General features: G+C 47.1%; 1 protein-coding gene across 3 annotated transcripts; it reads left to right on the forward strand.

Moving 5' to 3' along the window:
• Positions 1 to 15,470, forward strand: MYOZ3 (myozenin 3). 3 transcript variants are annotated; one of them, XM_066273013.1, is made up of 7 exons: positions 1 to 236; positions 375 to 572; positions 2,278 to 2,339; positions 8,147 to 8,301; positions 9,358 to 9,493; positions 10,026 to 10,188; positions 13,305 to 15,469. In XM_066273013.1, the coding sequence occupies exons 3-7, from the start codon at positions 2,279 to 2,281 to the stop codon at positions 13,471 to 13,473; spliced, it is 684 nt and encodes a 227-aa protein (XP_066129110.1). In that variant the 5' UTR covers positions 1 to 236; positions 375 to 572; position 2,278; the 3' UTR covers positions 13,474 to 15,469. The 3 variants fall into 3 exon arrangements, with proteins under 3 accessions (XP_066129110.1, XP_066129111.1, XP_066129112.1); XM_066273014.1 differs by lacking the exon at positions 375 to 572 and having other exon boundaries at positions 13,305 to 15,470; XM_066273015.1 differs by lacking the exon at positions 1 to 236 and having other exon boundaries at positions 495 to 572; positions 13,305 to 15,470.
• Positions 15,471 to 17,609: the final 2,139 nt, after the last annotated feature.

Raw genomic sequence — 17,609 nt, forward strand, 5'->3', positions numbered from 1 at the left:
CCTTATTTATTTTCAGTCCGTAGACAAAGGCTCAGAGAATGAGAGGAGGAGGGAGGGAAAGAAGGAAGAAGGCAGGAAAGAAAGAATAAGTAAAAAATATTGAAGGACAATTCATCCAGCCATCCAGTCGTCCATCTGTCCATCCAACCAATATCTATGGCAATCCCATGAGGCCCTGTTCTAGACACAAGGATAGTTAGCAAGCTCGAGTGACTGGAGACTCTCAGCATTTCCAGGTGATTTTGGTGTGTGCATATGAATGTGTGTGCGTACATGTATGAGCAAACCCTTCTGTCGGCAAGGACGTGCTGCTGGGGCACCTGTCTTCCCCGGGGCCTGGTGCTTTTAGCATCTGTCCCTGGATCCTGTTGCAGCCCGAAATAAGGCTGGGAGCCACGACAAGGCAGGAACGAGCTCGTCAGCTGAGGCCAGAGCTGGCTGCAGGTCACACTCAGCTTGCTGACCACCCAACCGCTATACAGACGCTGACCACTCAACTTTCAGCTTCCCAACAGAGGTGTTAATCTTGAGGGTCTGACTCTCCCTCTGCCTACTGTGGCCCCATCTCTCAGGTACCAAGATCCTAGGGGGACTTGGGGAGCTGTGGGCAGTGGGTGGAGGAGATGAGCCAATTCCCAGAGCCCCTTCCTGTCCAAGCAGAGGACGGGCCCTGCAGAGTCTGGGGAATGTGGGGCCTCTTGGAAGCCTGAATCCTGAGTCGGGAAGGGAGAGGTTCTAAGCCCTGTTACTCTAGGTTAAATGGGGAGGGGGTGACTAGCATTCAAGGTGGAGACAGGTAATGGCTCTGCTCGAAGATCTTTAGGTAGTAGAGGGAAGCAGAGTCCCTGTATAGAAAATGAGGGGCCCTTTGCAACACCTGTGAATTTCTGTAAGGGGGGAGTGTTTATCAAGAAACAGATCTGTGGACTGTGTAGTCACAGCCACCTCATGACCCTCACCCCAAATGCATGCAGACACGCTCATGTTTGCACCCAGTTTTAGGGGCTCATGGATGCTCTTGGAGCCCATCCATGGATCCTCATGATCTAGCCCAACCCCCTATGTTACAGAGGGGGGAACTGAGTCCCAGAGCTGGAAAGCAATTGCTCAGAGTCAGAGAGTCGGGGATACCGATTAGACACCAGTGACCGAGGCTGGGAGTGAGTATGGGGGACACAAATGCAGGCAGATTGTTTTTCTAAAGGAAGGAATATAGAAAAACCTGGAAGCAAAGCAGGGGGCACAGGAGTACGTAGTCTGTCAGGGGTTCAAGGGCTCTGCCTTCTCCTTTGGGGACAAGTTAGGGGATCTGGACTTGGGGCCTGCAGGAGTTTTGGGGGGATATATACCTCATTTTATTTTTAAATTTCCTGGAAAGTTCCATGAGATGCAAATGGGAGGCTGGAGGAAAAGAAAGAGAGGGTGAGAAAGGAGAGAGCACCATGGGGCACTAGACTTATCAGGGTGATCACTTCATGAGTTATATAAATGACGAATCACTATGCTGTACGCCTGAGACTAATCTAATATTGTATGTCAACTGTAGTTTAAGAATAAAAAATATTATGTAACTTGCCAGATAGCTCAGTTGGTTAGAGCATCATCCTAGTGCACAGAGGTTACTGGTTCACTCCTTGGTCAGGGCACATATAGGGACAGATCAATATTTCTGTCTCTCTCTCTCTCTCTCTCTCCATTTCTCTCTAAAATCAATAAGTAAATTTGTCAAAAAATTAAAAATATTATTAAAATAAAAGCAAGCACCATGAAAGTTAGCTTCAGGGTGGGGGCAGCAGTAGGGATGATGGCTTTCTCAGCTTCCTTGGACCAGTCTGTGCCCTCAAGCCTTAGGGCCAAGTACCGGGGACAGGAGGGGAGGGCCAGCCTTGCAGACCCCAGTGTCAGCCCAGGCCACCTACCTAGAACCCTCCTACCCTTGATGGAAAACCCCAACCTCTTTCCGTCGCTGATTAGAGCTCACCTGAGCCAGCAGATGGAAACAGTCTGAGACCCCACCTTCCCCACCCTAATGTGCCAGAGATTACCCCACTGAGGAGAGAGTGCTCCTCTAGATGCACAAAAGCATTGAGCATCTACCTCATCCTCCCTGGATCTCAGCCTCCTCCTCTATACAGAGACCCCAAAGGGCCTTCCAGCTCAGACCGCCCTTGCCGGAGGCTTTGGGGCAGGCTGGAGCTGGGTGGGCCAGGGCTTTGGGGGAGGTCTGGGAGGGCAATGGAGGCGACCTGGCCCATCTGTGGATCCTCTTATCTACAGGATGATCCCCAAGGAGCAGAAAGAGCCAGTGATGGCTGCCATGGGGGACCAAGCTGGACCAGGTAAGATGGACCCAGCCCTTGTACATTCCTCAGACCCCATCCTTTCTTGGTCCTAGATTGCAGCCACTCAGGCCTGCTGGCCCCAGGCCTACAAAAACAGGTATGAGTTCCAGGCCAGCCCCGAGGGAGTGCCTGTGGAATCTGCCTCCTGAGCTGGGAAGCTTCCCGAAGCTTTGGGAGGGGCGTCGTCCTGCTGTCCTCACACCCAGGAGCTGGTTGCATGCCCTAGACCAGGCCTGGCCCCAGCTAAGTCCTTACCTCAGCCCCAAATTGAGTTCTGTGGGCTCTGATCCCAGATCCAGCCTTTACTATAGACCCACGCTCCCCACACGTGTCCTTTCTTATTGCGTCTCACGGAGCCCCTGTGGCAAGAGACAAGGGGTGAGGGGAGGGTGGGACAGATGGGGAGAGCAGGACGCCCAGTTGGACTCAACCCATTTCACTTAAAAAACTGACTCATCCAATGAATAAAATACATGTTTATCAACGTTGTAAGACCTCTTCCAGAACTCTTGGCATAATTTGTTTATTTGGCCTATTTTAAAGCATTTCAAGAATTTCAAAAACAAATTCAACTAAGTCAGGCCTCTCAAACTTTTGTGTGAATCACAGTGATAGAGTGTAGGTTAAAATGCAGGTTCCCGGGCCCTGGCCGGTTGGCTCAGCGGTAGAGCGTCGGCCTAGCGTGCGGAGGACCCGGGTTCGATTCCCGGCCAGGGCACACAGGAGAAGCGCCCATTTGCTTCTCCACCCCTCCGCCGCGCTTTCCTCTCTGTCTCTCTCTTCCCCTCCCGCAGCCAAGGCTCCATTGGAGCAAAGATGGCCCGGGCGCTGGGGATAGCTCTGTGGCCTCTGCCCCAGGCGCTAGAGTGGCTCTGGTCGCAACATGGCGACGCCCAGGATGGGCAGATTATCGCCCCCTGGTGGGCAGAGCGTCGCCCCTGGTGGGCGTGCCGGGTGGATCCCGGTCGGGCGCATGCGGGAGTCTGTCTGACTGTCTCTCCCCATTTCCAGCTTCAGAAAAAATGAAAAAAAAAAAAATAAAAATAAAAAAATAAAATGCAGGTTCCCAGTGTCCACCCAGGGATTCTGGCTCAGTGACCTGGGGAGGGGCCATCACTGCCTTTTAGACAAGCACCCAGGTGATTCCAATGCAGGTGGACAGTGAACTGAGCTCTGATAAACCTTCGCTAAGAGCACCGCTAGGTTTTGCCTCCTGAGAAGCACTTAATCACATTGTATGACTTTATATGTGAATCTTCCTTTTCCTTTGTTGCCTCCCTTTGTTGGAGTCAAGTTTCTTTTACTCCATAATTTCATGTGCTGAAAAACACAAACTTTTTGAAGTGATGATGCTATAAGTAGAAGAATCAGGCCATGTAATCTCTCTTCTTGTATCAGAGTAATCAATTAGACCCCAAAATATTAATACACATCATTTATGCCAGATTGGAAATATGTAAATTGTTGACTATTGCTATGGTATCATATTAAAGACAATTTTGAAACTAAAGAAAATTAGAAAGAAAAAAAAATCATGGTTTCACTACCAAAATACACCCATTGTAAAGTAGTAATAAAAACACTTACCATGATTGTGTGCTTACCTTGCATCAGATACTGTGCTTAGAGCTTTTATGCTTTATGTTATATAGCCTTCACAACAACTCTGTAAATAAGACATTATTGCCATTCTGCAAATGAGAAAACTGAGGCTCAGAGGAGTTAAGCGGTCGCACATCTAGCGGGTGGAAGAGTTGAGATTTCACTCCAGATCTCTGTTTCCAGATCTGCTTCTTTACTGTCTGGTTACACAAATAATACATCCTTTTATAAACTATTCAAACAAAACAGACATGAATGACTTTGAGAGTGCAAGTTCCTCCTAAAAGAGCCATCTGGAGATAACAGCTGTTAATGTCTTTGTGTTCATCCTTCTTATGTTCATATATAAACATATTCATATAAATGCAAATACACACACACTGGCTACAGACGATACGCTGTGTTCTTCCGCTTAAATGCATTTTCACTTAGCAACATACCACAGACGACTTCTTTCCATCCTAGATTTAGCTCACTACCTCCCCTCCTTTCTTGCCTCCCCAGCAGGTAATATGTTAAACATATTTATATTCATACACACACCCTACTGGAGGTCATGGAGGCTCTGACTCAGGTTGGGAGCATTAGGAACAGAGCCTGAGGAGTCTGAGCAAGTGACTTCGTGAGGTTATGCTCTCAGGAGAAGGGAAGTGAAGCAGGATAGGGCAGAGAAAACTGCTGAGTATCGATGTGGACTTAGCTGTAGCCCCGCCCCTGGTGATTGGGGGTAGAATGGGCTCCACAGAATTGATCCCATCTTCAGCAAGGGGACTATGTCCCCTTCTGTTCACCTGGGCAGTTCTCTGCAGAAGGTGACCTGTTAGCCACTGATAAAGGGCACCTGGGCAGCACCTGCCACAAGACTGATCCCAGCTTTCACAATCTGAAACCTCACTGTAATAATCTTCCTTGTACGTGTATCTTCAAGCATGTTTATTCAACTTTTCTCCCCAGGATAGAATGCCAGAATTGCTTAGTCAAATAGGTTTGGTCTATAACTTTTTTCTTTTCTTTTCTTTTTTTTTAAAAATATTAAGCTCAGTTCATTTGGATAGTATTTGAGAATATGATGCTAAGAGACTTGTCATTATGTATTTATGTATAAATTGTCTTTTATATTTTTAAGTACATTTTCTTGTATTAAAAAAAATAGTGCAAATAATCCCCAGCCCTCCTCCTTCCTATGTCCCATTAAGTGATCACTGCTAATATTAGGCACGTTTCCTTACAGATTTTTTTAATGTGTGCATATATATATATTTAAATGTGAGTGGGACCTTAGAATGCAGATTCTTCTGAAACTTACTTTCCCCACCCTTGAACCTACAGTGGATTTCTTTCTGCCCCTAACATGTAGAAGGTGCTCCTTCTATATCTGCTGAACGAATGAAAAGAACATCAATCTCCTTTTTGAAAAGGCTGTGTAGGAGTCCATTGATGGGAATGAGTCACAGCCCCTGAATGGCTTCAGTGCTGCCTGGTGACCACGTGCATCTCCCTGACCTGTTCTCCTCCCACACAGCTCTCAGACAGTTTTGGCAACCTCTCTCCTAACCCTGCAATACCTCCTCCCCCATCTTCATTCTCAGCTAATTAATGACCTTGCTCCTTATTTCACTGAGAAAAGTGAAGTCACCAGCAGAGAACGTCTGCAAGCTGCCTCCTCCACGTCTGTCCACTTGCTTGCCCATGTCCACGTTCTCAGTTTTCCTTTCTGATATGGTGGATGAACTCTCCTTGTCCCTGTCTGAAGCCAGCCTTTCTAGTCAGGCACGGACACCCTTCCCTCCCTCTCTCTTGCTCAAGGACACTCCTTCAGTAATTCTCCCTTCTCTCTATTGCACTGGCAAATGTTCCCATCAGCTAACACACAGTGCTGTTATCTCGCCCTCTTTAAAAACAAACAACTTCTGTGGATTCCACAGCTGCCCTCAGCCATGGTAGAGCACAGTTCTTTTCAAAGCAGTTGCCTCTACTTTATTCCCCCCCTCTTTTTCTCTATTTTCACATTTTATCAAGCCAATTTCCAAACCCACATAAAAGTAGAGAGTGCAAATCCCATGGTCCTACTTTTATTCCTGGAATCCAAAGCAAATCCCAAAGAGCATGTCATTTCATGCTCCAAATACTTCCGAATGCATCCAAAATCATGAAAAGGACATTTCCTTACATGCTACAAAGAACAAAATTAGCAATATTGATTGAATGCTATCTAATAAGCAATCCCATAGTTAACTTTCTCTGATTTTCTACTTTGTTAAAATGAGCATCCAAATAAGGGCCATTGTTTTTATTTGGTTGCTATGTCTCTTAAATCTCCTTTAATCTAAAACAACCCCCACTTATTTTTCCCATGTCACTCAGTCCTTTGAAGAAGCCAGGCCAGTTGCCCTGTAGAATGTTCCACATCCTAGATTTGGCTTGTTGCTTCCTCGTGCTGTGATCAAATTAAATTCTCCCTCTGTCCATTTTCTCTTGAACCCGTTCCAATAAGGCTTTTACACCCTACACTCTCCAGCAACTGCTCCTATGAAGGTCTCCAATAGTAACTGCACGTTACTACGTATCATGGTCAAGTTAGCCCTCATCTCACTTGACACACCAGTAGCACAAACTCCTCATCACCCCATCTTCCCTGAAACACTTTCATCATTTGGTTTCCAGGACACCACACTGGAGTTCTTCCTGCCTCACTGGATGCTCCTTCCTCATTTCCTCAGTCTAAATGCTGGAGGCCCTAGGCTATAAACACCGGCTATAGTCCTAACTGTAAAAAAGGAAATAAATGTGCTGTTCTGCATTAAAAACAACACGATGAGGTCAGTTAGGCCCCATGCGAGACTTTCCACTTGGATGTGTACAAGGCTCTTCAAATTATATGCCTGATTTTGAAGATTACTAAGGGGCTTTAAAAATGCAATAAGCATTATATAAAACAATTTTTTCACTTGGAAAGGTAAAGATCTTTAATTGATTAAAGAAGTTATAATGCATGTAGGCTATGATTTCAATTTGGTTAAAAACTCATACATAAATACACAGTCATTGAAAAAGATATCAGCCCTGACCGGGTATCTCAGTTAGTTAGAGCACTGTTCCAACATTCCAAGGTTGTAGGTTTGATCCCTGGTCAGGGCACAGACAAGAAACAACCAATGGATGCATAAATAAGTGAACAACAAATTGATGTTTCTCTCTCTTTTCCTCTCTCTCTCAAATCAATCAATAAAAATTAAAAAGAAGAAAAAGGTATCAAAGGATATATACTAAGATGTTAACAGCGGTAATCTCTGAGCAGTATAAAATATTTTTCTTTCTGTCTTATATCTGTATTTTCTAACTTTCTTCAATGCACATAGGTCATGTTTTATCATCATAAAAGCTATTTTTAAATTTAAAAAAATAGCCTGACCAGGCAGTGGCGTAGTAGTGGATAGAGCGTCGAACTGGGATGCGGAGGACCCAGGTTCAAGACCCCAAGGTCGTCAGCTTGAGCGCAGGCTCATCTGGTTTGAGCAAAAAGCTCACCAGCTTGGACCCAAGGTTGCTGGCTTGAGCAAGGGGTCACTCGGTCTGCTGAAGGCCCGCGGTCAAGGCACATATGAGAAAGCAACTAAGAACAACTAAGGTGTCGCAACAAAAAACTGATGATTGATGCTTCTTATATCTCTCCGTTCCTGTCTGTCTGTCCCTATCTATCCCTCTCTCTGACACTCTGTCTCTGTAAAAAAACAAACAAAACAAAAAACATTAAAATGAAAAGAATACATGTAAAACTGAACTCCTGCCCCTCCGCATACCGTCTCCTCCTCCAGACCGTCCCTGTCCCAGGGAGGAGCCGCTCCATCACGCCTCTGATACACCTTACCCATGGCTTACTTTTAAAAGATATCTAGAATCTTGCCAATTCTCACTCCTTCCACCCCTGTGGGCTAAGAGTTGCACATGAAATCCATGAATACATAAATTCAAGTGTCCATAGGCCATTCAATTTCACTGAGTGCTAAACAAGTGCAAATTAAACTCTGAGGTGTCACTTCTGCCCACCAGGTGGGCCAAGTGTCCACTGCATGATGACACCCATGTGGGCAAGTGTAGGGAGAAGCTGGCATCCTCACACATGACGGGCAGTGCTGGGAGGAGGCCCCTGAGAGTGACCTGAGCATTAGGTAGTAGGACGTGGCTCTGGCCTCTCCCTGCAGCCCCTTTGCTGGACCTGGGCAAGAAGCTGAGCGTGCCCCAAGACTTAATGATGGAGGAGCTATCGCTGCGCAACAACCGAGGATCCCTCCTCTTCCAGAAGAGGCAGCGCCGCGTGCAGAAATTCACCTTTGAGTTTGCAGCCAGCCAGACAGCGGTAAGACCCCACTGTGTTCACAGGGAAACTGAGGCCCAGAGAAGGCCAGTGGTATTGTCTACAGCCAAACAGTGAGCCAGGTGAGGACCTAAGGAGCCCCTCCAACTCCAGCTAGGGAAGGCGGTGACGTCCCCATCAGACTGAGCTCCTGCCTTGCTGTGTGTTCCCAGAAGAGTGTTACCTCTTTAGGTGCCTCTCCCTGGATACACAACATAAAGTGGAGTGGGCAGGACGAGCTACAGTGCAGCAGCTCTGGCTCCCACACACAGTCCTGAAGAACAGTCATGTGCTCTGGGCTGAACGTGCAGCGAGCAAGACTTAGAGCAGACTTGATCGAAGATGGAAATGCCTTCCCACTGGAAGAAGGAAAAGGCCCGGGAGAGAAAGGAAGCAAGGATGGGTTTATCCTCAGGCTTCAAACAGGCAGCAGGCAGCTCCAGGCACTCTAATGAATGCAGGGGCACTGCTTCTATATGCCCCCGGTTTCTGGGCGAGACAGGAGGCGACTGAGGAGCTATATGACAGAATAATAAAGATGACAACACACCCATCTTTGCTATGTGCCTAAGACACTGCTAGCTAAGTACTTTACGTGTTATCAGCTCATTTACCGCTCAGAAAGTGAGATTATCATCATCAGTATCATCTCTATTTTAAGAGAAGGAAACAGAGGTTCAGGGAAGTTATCTGCCCAGGGTTAAAATTATAATAATAACAAACATCTATGGAGAATGTCTCTCCCGAACACTGGATTTAGGGCTCTGCACTATTAACTCATGCCCCTCGACACTCCTGGGAGGTGAGTGCTAGCATTATATGCCCTCCTCCCCTTCCCCATCTCTGTTTTTTCTTGGTGTTGGGTGATTCCTGGCTCCTTGTGGTTTATCTGCCCCCCCCCCCATGATGGCTGGAAGTGCCAAGGGGAAGGGGACAGGAACAGCGGAGCCAGGACCGGTGAGCATGGAGGGAGATTCCACAGGAGAGGTAGCCGGGGTTAGGGCCAGGTGACTCCAAGACAGCTATCTGCCGCCTCTGAGCGCCCACCCCTGTGCCCAGGTTGCCAACGGCCCAGAGGAGCAGAACTATCGCTCCGAGCTCCACATCTTCCCAGCCTTGTCTGGGAGCCCCGAAGACGCCCAGCCCACAGCTTCCCGGGTGGAGCGCGCCCCCAGCCCCAGTGCCCTGGCACCAGGTGCGTGGCCTCCCGGGTCCTGGACCAGAGTGGAAGGTGGGGGCAGAGGGTGCCTACCAGAATGTGGCCATGTTCCACGGTGGGACAAGAAGAGCCCAGAGAGTGTCTAGTCTACTCTCTTCCCTTTCCAAACACACACATCCCTCCACGGACCTAACACGAACCCAAAGAGGATTGGCAGTGCACCCTAGGTCACACAGTGAGCTTGAGTCCGAGTCAAGACTAGATCTGCACCCTAACTCAAGATTCCCCTACTCCAGCCCTCCCAGTTTCCAGGGATGGGGAAGGGTACTGTGGATGTGTACAAGGCTCTTCAAATTATATGTAAAATTTATATATAATTTTATGTTCATATATAAACATATTATATATAAAATTTATATATAATGTTTGCTGGAGTAACTTTTGGTGTCATCTCCCCCTACTCCCCTTTCTCAGCTTGGGTCTCCCCAACCTCAACTGCTTCCACGGGGTGGGCATGGGAGTGCGGGCCGAGGGAGAAAGAAACCCAGTCGCCCTGCTCCACCTCCAGGCTATGCTGGGCCACTCAAGAGCGTCCCGCCAGAGAAGTTCAACCACACGGTCATCCCCAAGGGCTACCACTGCCCGTGGCAGGAGTTTGTCAGCTACCGGGACTACCAGAGCGATGGCCGAAGTCACACCCCCAGCCCTGCTGAGTATCGAAATTTCAACAAGTAAGGCGGGTGGGCAGCTCGTGGAGAGAGAGGAAGGGTGTGCATGTGCCAGCCAAAACGACTACAGTAGCTGCATTTCCTGAGCGCTTTCTACATGCCAGGCTGTTTCTAAACATGGCATCACCATTTATTGAGCTCTTGCTAAAAGTCAATACAACTCTTGCCTCAGCATATGGTAGGTGCTCAATAAATGTACGACGGATGTGCCACACCTCTCTGGGTCCTCCTCATAACAGGGTGGGGCAGGTGCTGCCTGTGAAGAGAGCTTGCTCAGGGAATATCAGCAACCTGCCCCAAGTCCCAAAGCAAGGACACAGGGCAGGGCTGGGGAGTCTGGACTGCCTAACTCCAGGGCCTGGTTTGTTTTCCATCATGGCTGTGTGCCACCTCTTTGGTGCACATCGAGGAACGCGTCCTTCCCTGGGTAGGGGCCCATAATTCTACCAGGCCCAATAGCTCAGCCTTTTCCTTATTTTCATCAGTGATCTGGAAGAGGCCTAGAATGTGGCTTTGAGGAGGTACCAATGTGGGGAGTAGCAGGGAAATGCTGGACACAAGAGGAGTGGTTTGTACTGTTTAGAGCATGGGGCCTCCACGTGGGCGTAAATGCAGACTCCTCACCTGCCTGTGTGACCTTGGGAAAGTGACTTGATCTCTCTGAGCCTCCACTTCTCCATCTTTAAAATGAGACTATTACAGTACCTACTTCATAAGACTGTTGTGAGAATGACCTAAGAAGCCACAGAAAAAGTTCCTGACAAGTAAAAAGCTCTCAATAAACAATAGCTGCTATTATTATCATTTGAAATGATAGTTGGAAAGCTAGGGAATAAAGGGATATATTTAACATTCTTCCCTGAGGACCCAAAAGCAAATCATAGTCAAGACAGGAGCTTGGCACTGGAGGAAGGCCTTGGGCTGGGGGATGGATTTCAATTGCAACTGGCTTCCTCAGACTGACGCTATTTTAGAAAAATGCTCCTCTGGCTTGGACGGCGGTAAGTGTGAAAGTGGAGGGTCCACAGAGAGGAGGCCACAGTCCAGCTCCTCTGGCACTGGCTCAGACCACACGGGGAGACTGTGTCTGTCTGACAGACAGAAGGGTGGCGCCAGGGCCTGGAGACCTGGCCCTCTGAGGAAAGGCAAAAGGAACTGGGGGTGACGAGCTTTGAGAAGAGACTGCTCAGGCGGGATGTGACTGCCCTCAAAGTCAGGAAGGGCCCTGATGGAAAGAATTATACCCATGTGTGAGCCATGAGCCACTGGCAGACGTTCCGGGGCTTCTCACCAGCCAGGACTGTGCTCGCTCACCTCCTGGGGTACTCAGACCCTGCCTGCCCAGCTATTTAAAACCCTCGGCAGACATTCTGTCCTGACAGCCAGCTTCGAGGCTGGCCAGCTCAGGTTGCAGCCCTATCCGTCTGACATCTCAGTTATGACAGACTGAGGCGCATTCCCACCAGCAGGAAGAGGATCTTGGGAGCCCTGAACCCAGATCCTTCTGGGACAGAAGGGCCAACTGAGGCAGACTGAGGAGCGACAGCAGTGCTGGTGGCCAAGCAGTGCTCAAGAGCCACGGCTGGGCTCCCAGTCAAGGGCCCAACGATGAGGCTTGGAAGCTTTCCAGCCTGGCCCCAAGGGTCCTGGCTGCTGCTGCTACAGTTGGGGTGGTCCAGGCGGAAACCCTGTCCTGGCTGGAACCCAGGGCCAGGCCCAAGGTTCGCTTTTCTACCCCAGGGGCAAGCACTCTCCTCTCCCACTGGCCCCGAGTTATGGGGAAAATACCACATGAACAATGCTTTTTATTTTTCTAAAAATTAAAAAAGTTTTAAAGTCATATACTTATATTCTCTTAAAAAAACAAAACTATGGAACTACAAATAAAGGTAGGGTTCCTTCGTTCCCCATCCTCAGTCCCAGTTTCCTTCCCAAACGTAATGCTGGTGTCAGGTGAGTGTGTACATTTCCAGGACACTTTCCACAGCAGCTGCATCCCTGTAGGACTCAAATTTCCAACCTGTTCCATCTCATGACACACAAACTAATTACCAAAATTCTGTAGCATACCAAAAAATATAATTTTTGCCAATTTGAAAAAAAAACCCAAAATTGGTATTATTTTGATTCATTCACATCAGATGGCTATTATGTTGGCTGTGGTCATTTTTTTTTTTTTAATTTGACAGTCTATGGTAAAAGAGGTCAGTGCCCCTGACTAAATAGTGAGGTACTGTATATTTAAAAAATTCTCGCAGCACACAAGTTGAAAATCACTGCTGTTGGGAATAAAGCATTGTTTGTGTGTATATGTATTTTAATACTTTGCATTTCTTTTTGCAATTTGCTTGTTTTTCACTCAACGTTATGCTTTTAAAATTTTTCTTAATACATATAGAGCTTTTCATTCCTTTTAAGCTTCTGTGTAATATTCTATTGTGTGACTATGCTACATTTGTCATGTCCATTCCTCTGCCAATGGATGGGTGATTTCTGGCCTGTCACTAATTCCTGCTCATATCTGCTTCCTGTACCTTCAGGCATGTGCTTCCTAAAGCCATGTGCGTACAGGTGGAGTTGCTGATTGACAGAATTTGCACAAAAGCAGAGTAAAAGATCCTAATAAACTGTCCTCCAAGGGAGCAGAACCAATGTGCCCTCCAAACAGAAGTGTAGGAGTGAAACTGCCCATTATCAAACTATTTCTCCTTGCCAGTCTTATGGGTGAGACATGCATGTCTGCTGTAATCTGTACTTCTCTGATTCTCAATGCTCTTTCTAATGCTCCCTTTTCATTCCAGTTTGTGGCATATTGTTCTAAGGGGAGGTGACAAGGGAAAGGAAAATCCCTGTTCCCACTCTACCGTCTCCAGGTGCTTACGGGGAACCTAGAGTCTTATTAGGAAAAGACAATTCTAACACTGAAAATTTTGCTCCTATTTCTAAGCAACAAGCCATCTCAACTAGTGGCAGAGCTGGAGAAACCTGGTAAAGATAGTACGAAATCTTCCTGTACAGAGGGGCACTGAGGCGCGGAGAGAGGCAGGGAGGGCCCCGCACAGTGTGCTGCCACCGTTTCCTGTCCCAGCCCACGCCTCCGGCTGCTCTTCTTCCCGCAGGACCCCTGTGCCCTTCGGAGGACCTCTGGTGGGGGAGACTATGCCCAGAGCAGGCACGCCCTTCGTCCCGGAGCTCATCAGTGGCTTGGAACTCCTCCGCCTCAGACCCAGCTTCAACAGAGTGGCCCAGGGCTGGGTCCGCAACCTCCCGGAGTCCGAGGAGCTGTAGCTCCAGCCTGAATCTTCGATCCCCTTGTCTCAGAGTTTGGGGAACACCAGGAGCCCAGATTTGTAGACAGCACTTCACAATTCAAAGGGCCTTCACACAAAAAACCAATTGCAAATAGCCTCAAAGGTCACAAAGTTCAGTAGTCCCCAAATGTGAGGTTTAGAAAGCTTTTCCTTTTATTGAGACACAGCTAGTCTTTATCTATTCATGCTCTAAACACTTACTAAGCACCTATTGTGTGCTAGACACTGTGACAGCCCCAGGCATAAGGGCCCAGGTCCTGACCTAGAGTGGAAAAAGATAGTAGAAAATACAGATTTGTAAAGCAGTAAATTATCTTAATTTTTCCTAAAGCATGTTAGTTGACACCTGAGAAACAACACGTAACAAGGTGGTGGGGCTGGGGGGTTCTAACCTGGGTGTGGGCAGGATTCTAGGAAACTGCCCAGAGGATCTGAGCAAGACCTCAGAGGAGGACTAAGAGTCCTTCAAGGGAAGAGAGGGCATTCCTGGCTAGTGGCCCAGCATGTGCTGTAAAGGTGCAGAATTGTCACAGGTGCAGGGCTATGTTTAAGGACTAGGTGACTCCTTAGAAGGCCAGGTTGGGGTGGGCTGCACTAAGGAAATGGAGGAGTTCTGAAGCTGGGGCGTGAGGGGGTTTCGAAGGTTGCTGTGTGGGCACAGATTTGAGGAGAGTAAGGCAGGAAGCCTTCAAGGAACAAGGCCTGGACTAAGAAGGTGGCCATGGGAATGGAAAGAGGGGTACTCTCTGGGCACCTTGCAGAACAGGTGCAAAGTGGAGTACTTATACAGACTCTTTCTTCCCACCTCCTCCTGCTCACCATTCTGAGCAAGCCCTGGGTAGACCTCGTCCTAGCTCCCACTAGGAATAGTTCAGGGCTCCATGCCAGCTCACTAAGAAGAGGGGAGAAAGGAGTGTCTTAGTCCAAGTGACAACTATGACGATGATGGCTGCTTTATATTGGATGCCTCAGTGCCTGGGCTGGTAGTAAGTTTTCTACATTTCCAATTTCTAATTTTTAGTACAACCCTGAAAAAAAGTACTGTCCCACTTTACAGATGTAAATACCCAGGCTCCGAAGGGGAATGAGCTTGTCCAGGGACACAGCCAAAATGGGATTACTCCTATTCCAATGGCTGTCTCTTTTTCAGTGTACCGGGTGGCCAAGCCCATGCCCAACGCTCTGGAGTCACCTCATAATAGTGCCCTGTCTTGGAGTTTAGAGGTTAAGAGTGCAGGCTGGGGAGTCACACAGGATAGGGTGATTCTAACTGCCACGGCCAGCCATTTCTCACCTGTGGGCCTCTGTTTCTCACCTGTAAGATGAGGACATGAATAGAAGCCCCTGTGTGGGGTCACTGTGAGCACAGCGATGGACACATACATAATAAATGTTCATTATTACACTTGATGCAACTACTGCTCTTAACTGGAAAAGGCGTTCTTGCAGTGAGTGCAGCCTGAGAAACAGGCTGCTAGGATGTGACTGGAGGTCAGTAAAGCTGAGGCCTAAGGGAAGCCTGTGGTCCCTGCAGGGCTCCCTTTGCAGTGAATTACCTCTCCCCCTGGCCTCCCTCGGCCTCTTCCCTGACCCCTCTCTGGGAAATGAGGTCAGGAATCCACCTGGTTCCCAGGGCGTGTGGGATAGCGGTTACATTTTCCTGTGGCTCTGGACTTTCCCTGTGCCCCATGCAGTCTCAAGGGGCCAGCAGCTTGACTCTGAATTGCTTGCAATCAACGTGTTGTCATGAATTGGCGCACTGCTTTTAAAGCCATGCTTCCATGAGCTAAAAACCTACCATTTCTGTATCTGAAACCCAGAAGAGAGGATTAGGACTGGCTCAGGCTGGCTCTGCTGTGCTCTGGAGGGTAATGGCAGCCACCCAAGCACAACACAGGACAGCCCGGTGGGGAGCCTGCTACACCCCAAAGCAAATCTTCATTCCTTTCTTCTTCTGATCATATGACTTTCACTGATGTTGTTTTAAAAAATAACCTTATTGTAAAAAAATATATAAACAAATAAAGGAAGGAGTAAAGTGTGAAAGTAGCAGCCCACATAGCTCCTTCCATGAAACATCAACCTTCCCACCCTCCTGCACTCTGACCCATTCCCACATACCAGAGGTACTCATTGGTAATAGCTTCGTTCTTCTAGAAATCTAGGAATATTCTCAAAGATAGGCCACACATTAGGACACAACATAAGTCTCAACAAATTCAAGAAGAGCAAAATCATATCAAACATCTTCTCTGACCATAATGGTTTGAAACTAGAAATCAATTACAATAAAAAACAACTAAAGCCTGACCAGGCAGGTGGTAGTGCAGTGGATAGAGGGCTGGACTGGAACGCAGAGGACCCAGGTCAGAAACCCTGAGGTCACCAGCTTGAGCATGGGCTCATCCAGCTTGTGCACAAGGTTGCTGGCTTGAGCATGGGATCATGGACATGACCGCATGGTCACTGGCTTGAGTCCAAGGTCGTTTGAACAGGGGTCACTCGCTCTGCTGCAGGCGCCCTTCCCCTCCGCCCTCACCCCAGTCAAGGCACATATGAGAAAGCAATCAATGAGCAACTAAGGAGCCACAGTGAAGAACTAATGCTTCTCATCTCTCTCCCTTCCTGTCTGTCTGTCCCTCTCTGTCTGTCACTCACACACTAACTCCCCCCCCACACACACCCCTGAAAATCAAATACGTGGAGGCTAAATAGCACATTATTAAACAATGAATGGGTCAACAATGAGATCAAGGAATAACAAACCAAAGTTACCTAGAAACAAATGAAAATAAACACACAACAATCCAAAATCTATGGGACACAGCAGAAACAGTCCTGAGAGGGAAGTTCATAGCATTACAGGCCTCTTGCAGGAAGAAAGATATCAAACAATCTAACCCTACATCTAAAAGAACTAGAAAGAGAACAACAAAGCCCAGAATAAACAGAAGGAAAAAATATCAGAGAGGAGATAAATGACATAGAGACTAAGAAAAAAACAGTATAGAAGATCAATGAAACCAAAAGCTGGTTCTTAGAAAAGATACACAAGATTGACGAACCTTCAACTAGACTCATCAAGAAAAAGAGAGAACCCGCCTGACCTGTGACGGAGCAGTGGATAAAGCGTTGACCTGGAACGCTGAGGTCGCTGGTTTGAAACCCTGGGCTTGCCTGGTCAAGGCACATATGGGAATTGGTGCTTCCTGCTCCTCCTCCCTTCTCTCTCTCTCTCTGTCTGTCTCTCCTCTCTAAGATGAATAAATAAAATAAAAATAAAAATAAATAAATAAAAAAGTTTGTGGAAGACCACTCAGTGGTTGTTCCTCAACCTTATAAAAAAAGAAAAAGAGAGAACCTAAATAAATAAAATCAGAAACAAAAAGAAGTAACAACTGACGCCACAGAAATACAAAGGATTGTAAGAAAATACTATGAACAACTACATGCCAACAAATTGTGGACAACCTGGGCAAAATGAATAAATTACTATAAAGATACACCCTTCGAAAAATGAATCAGGAAGAGTCAGAAAACCTGAATAGACTAATTGCAATTAATGAAATTGAAGCAGTCATCAAAAAACTCCCAACAAACAAAAGTCCTGGACTGGATGGCTTCACAGGCAAATTTGCCAAACATTCAGAGAAGAACTAACACCTATCCTTCTCAACCCATTCCAAAAAATTCAAGAGGAAGGAAGATTTCCAACCTCTTTTTACAAAACCAGCATGATTCTAATCCCCAAACCAGACAAAAAACACACTACAACAAAAAGAAAACTATAGGCCAATATCCCTGATGAACATAGATGCAAAAATCCTCAACAAAATATTAGTAAACTAGATCCAACAATACATTAAAAGGATCACATACCACAACCAAGTGGGATTTATTCTGAGGATGCAAGTTTGGTACAACATTCATAAATCAATAAACATGATACACATCACATAAACAAAATGAAGGGTAAAAATCACATGATTTCATCAATAGATGCAGAAAAAGCACTTGATAAAATCCAGCACCCATTTTTTGGTAAAAACTCTCAGCAAAGTGGGAATAGAGGGAACATACTTCAACATAATAATGGCCAAAACTACAGTCCAG

This window comes from Saccopteryx bilineata, chromosome 4 (assembly GCF_036850765.1).
Source record: "Saccopteryx bilineata isolate mSacBil1 chromosome 4, mSacBil1_pri_phased_curated, whole genome shotgun sequence".
NCBI classification, from domain to species: Eukaryota; Metazoa; Chordata; class Mammalia; order Chiroptera; family Emballonuridae; genus Saccopteryx; species Saccopteryx bilineata.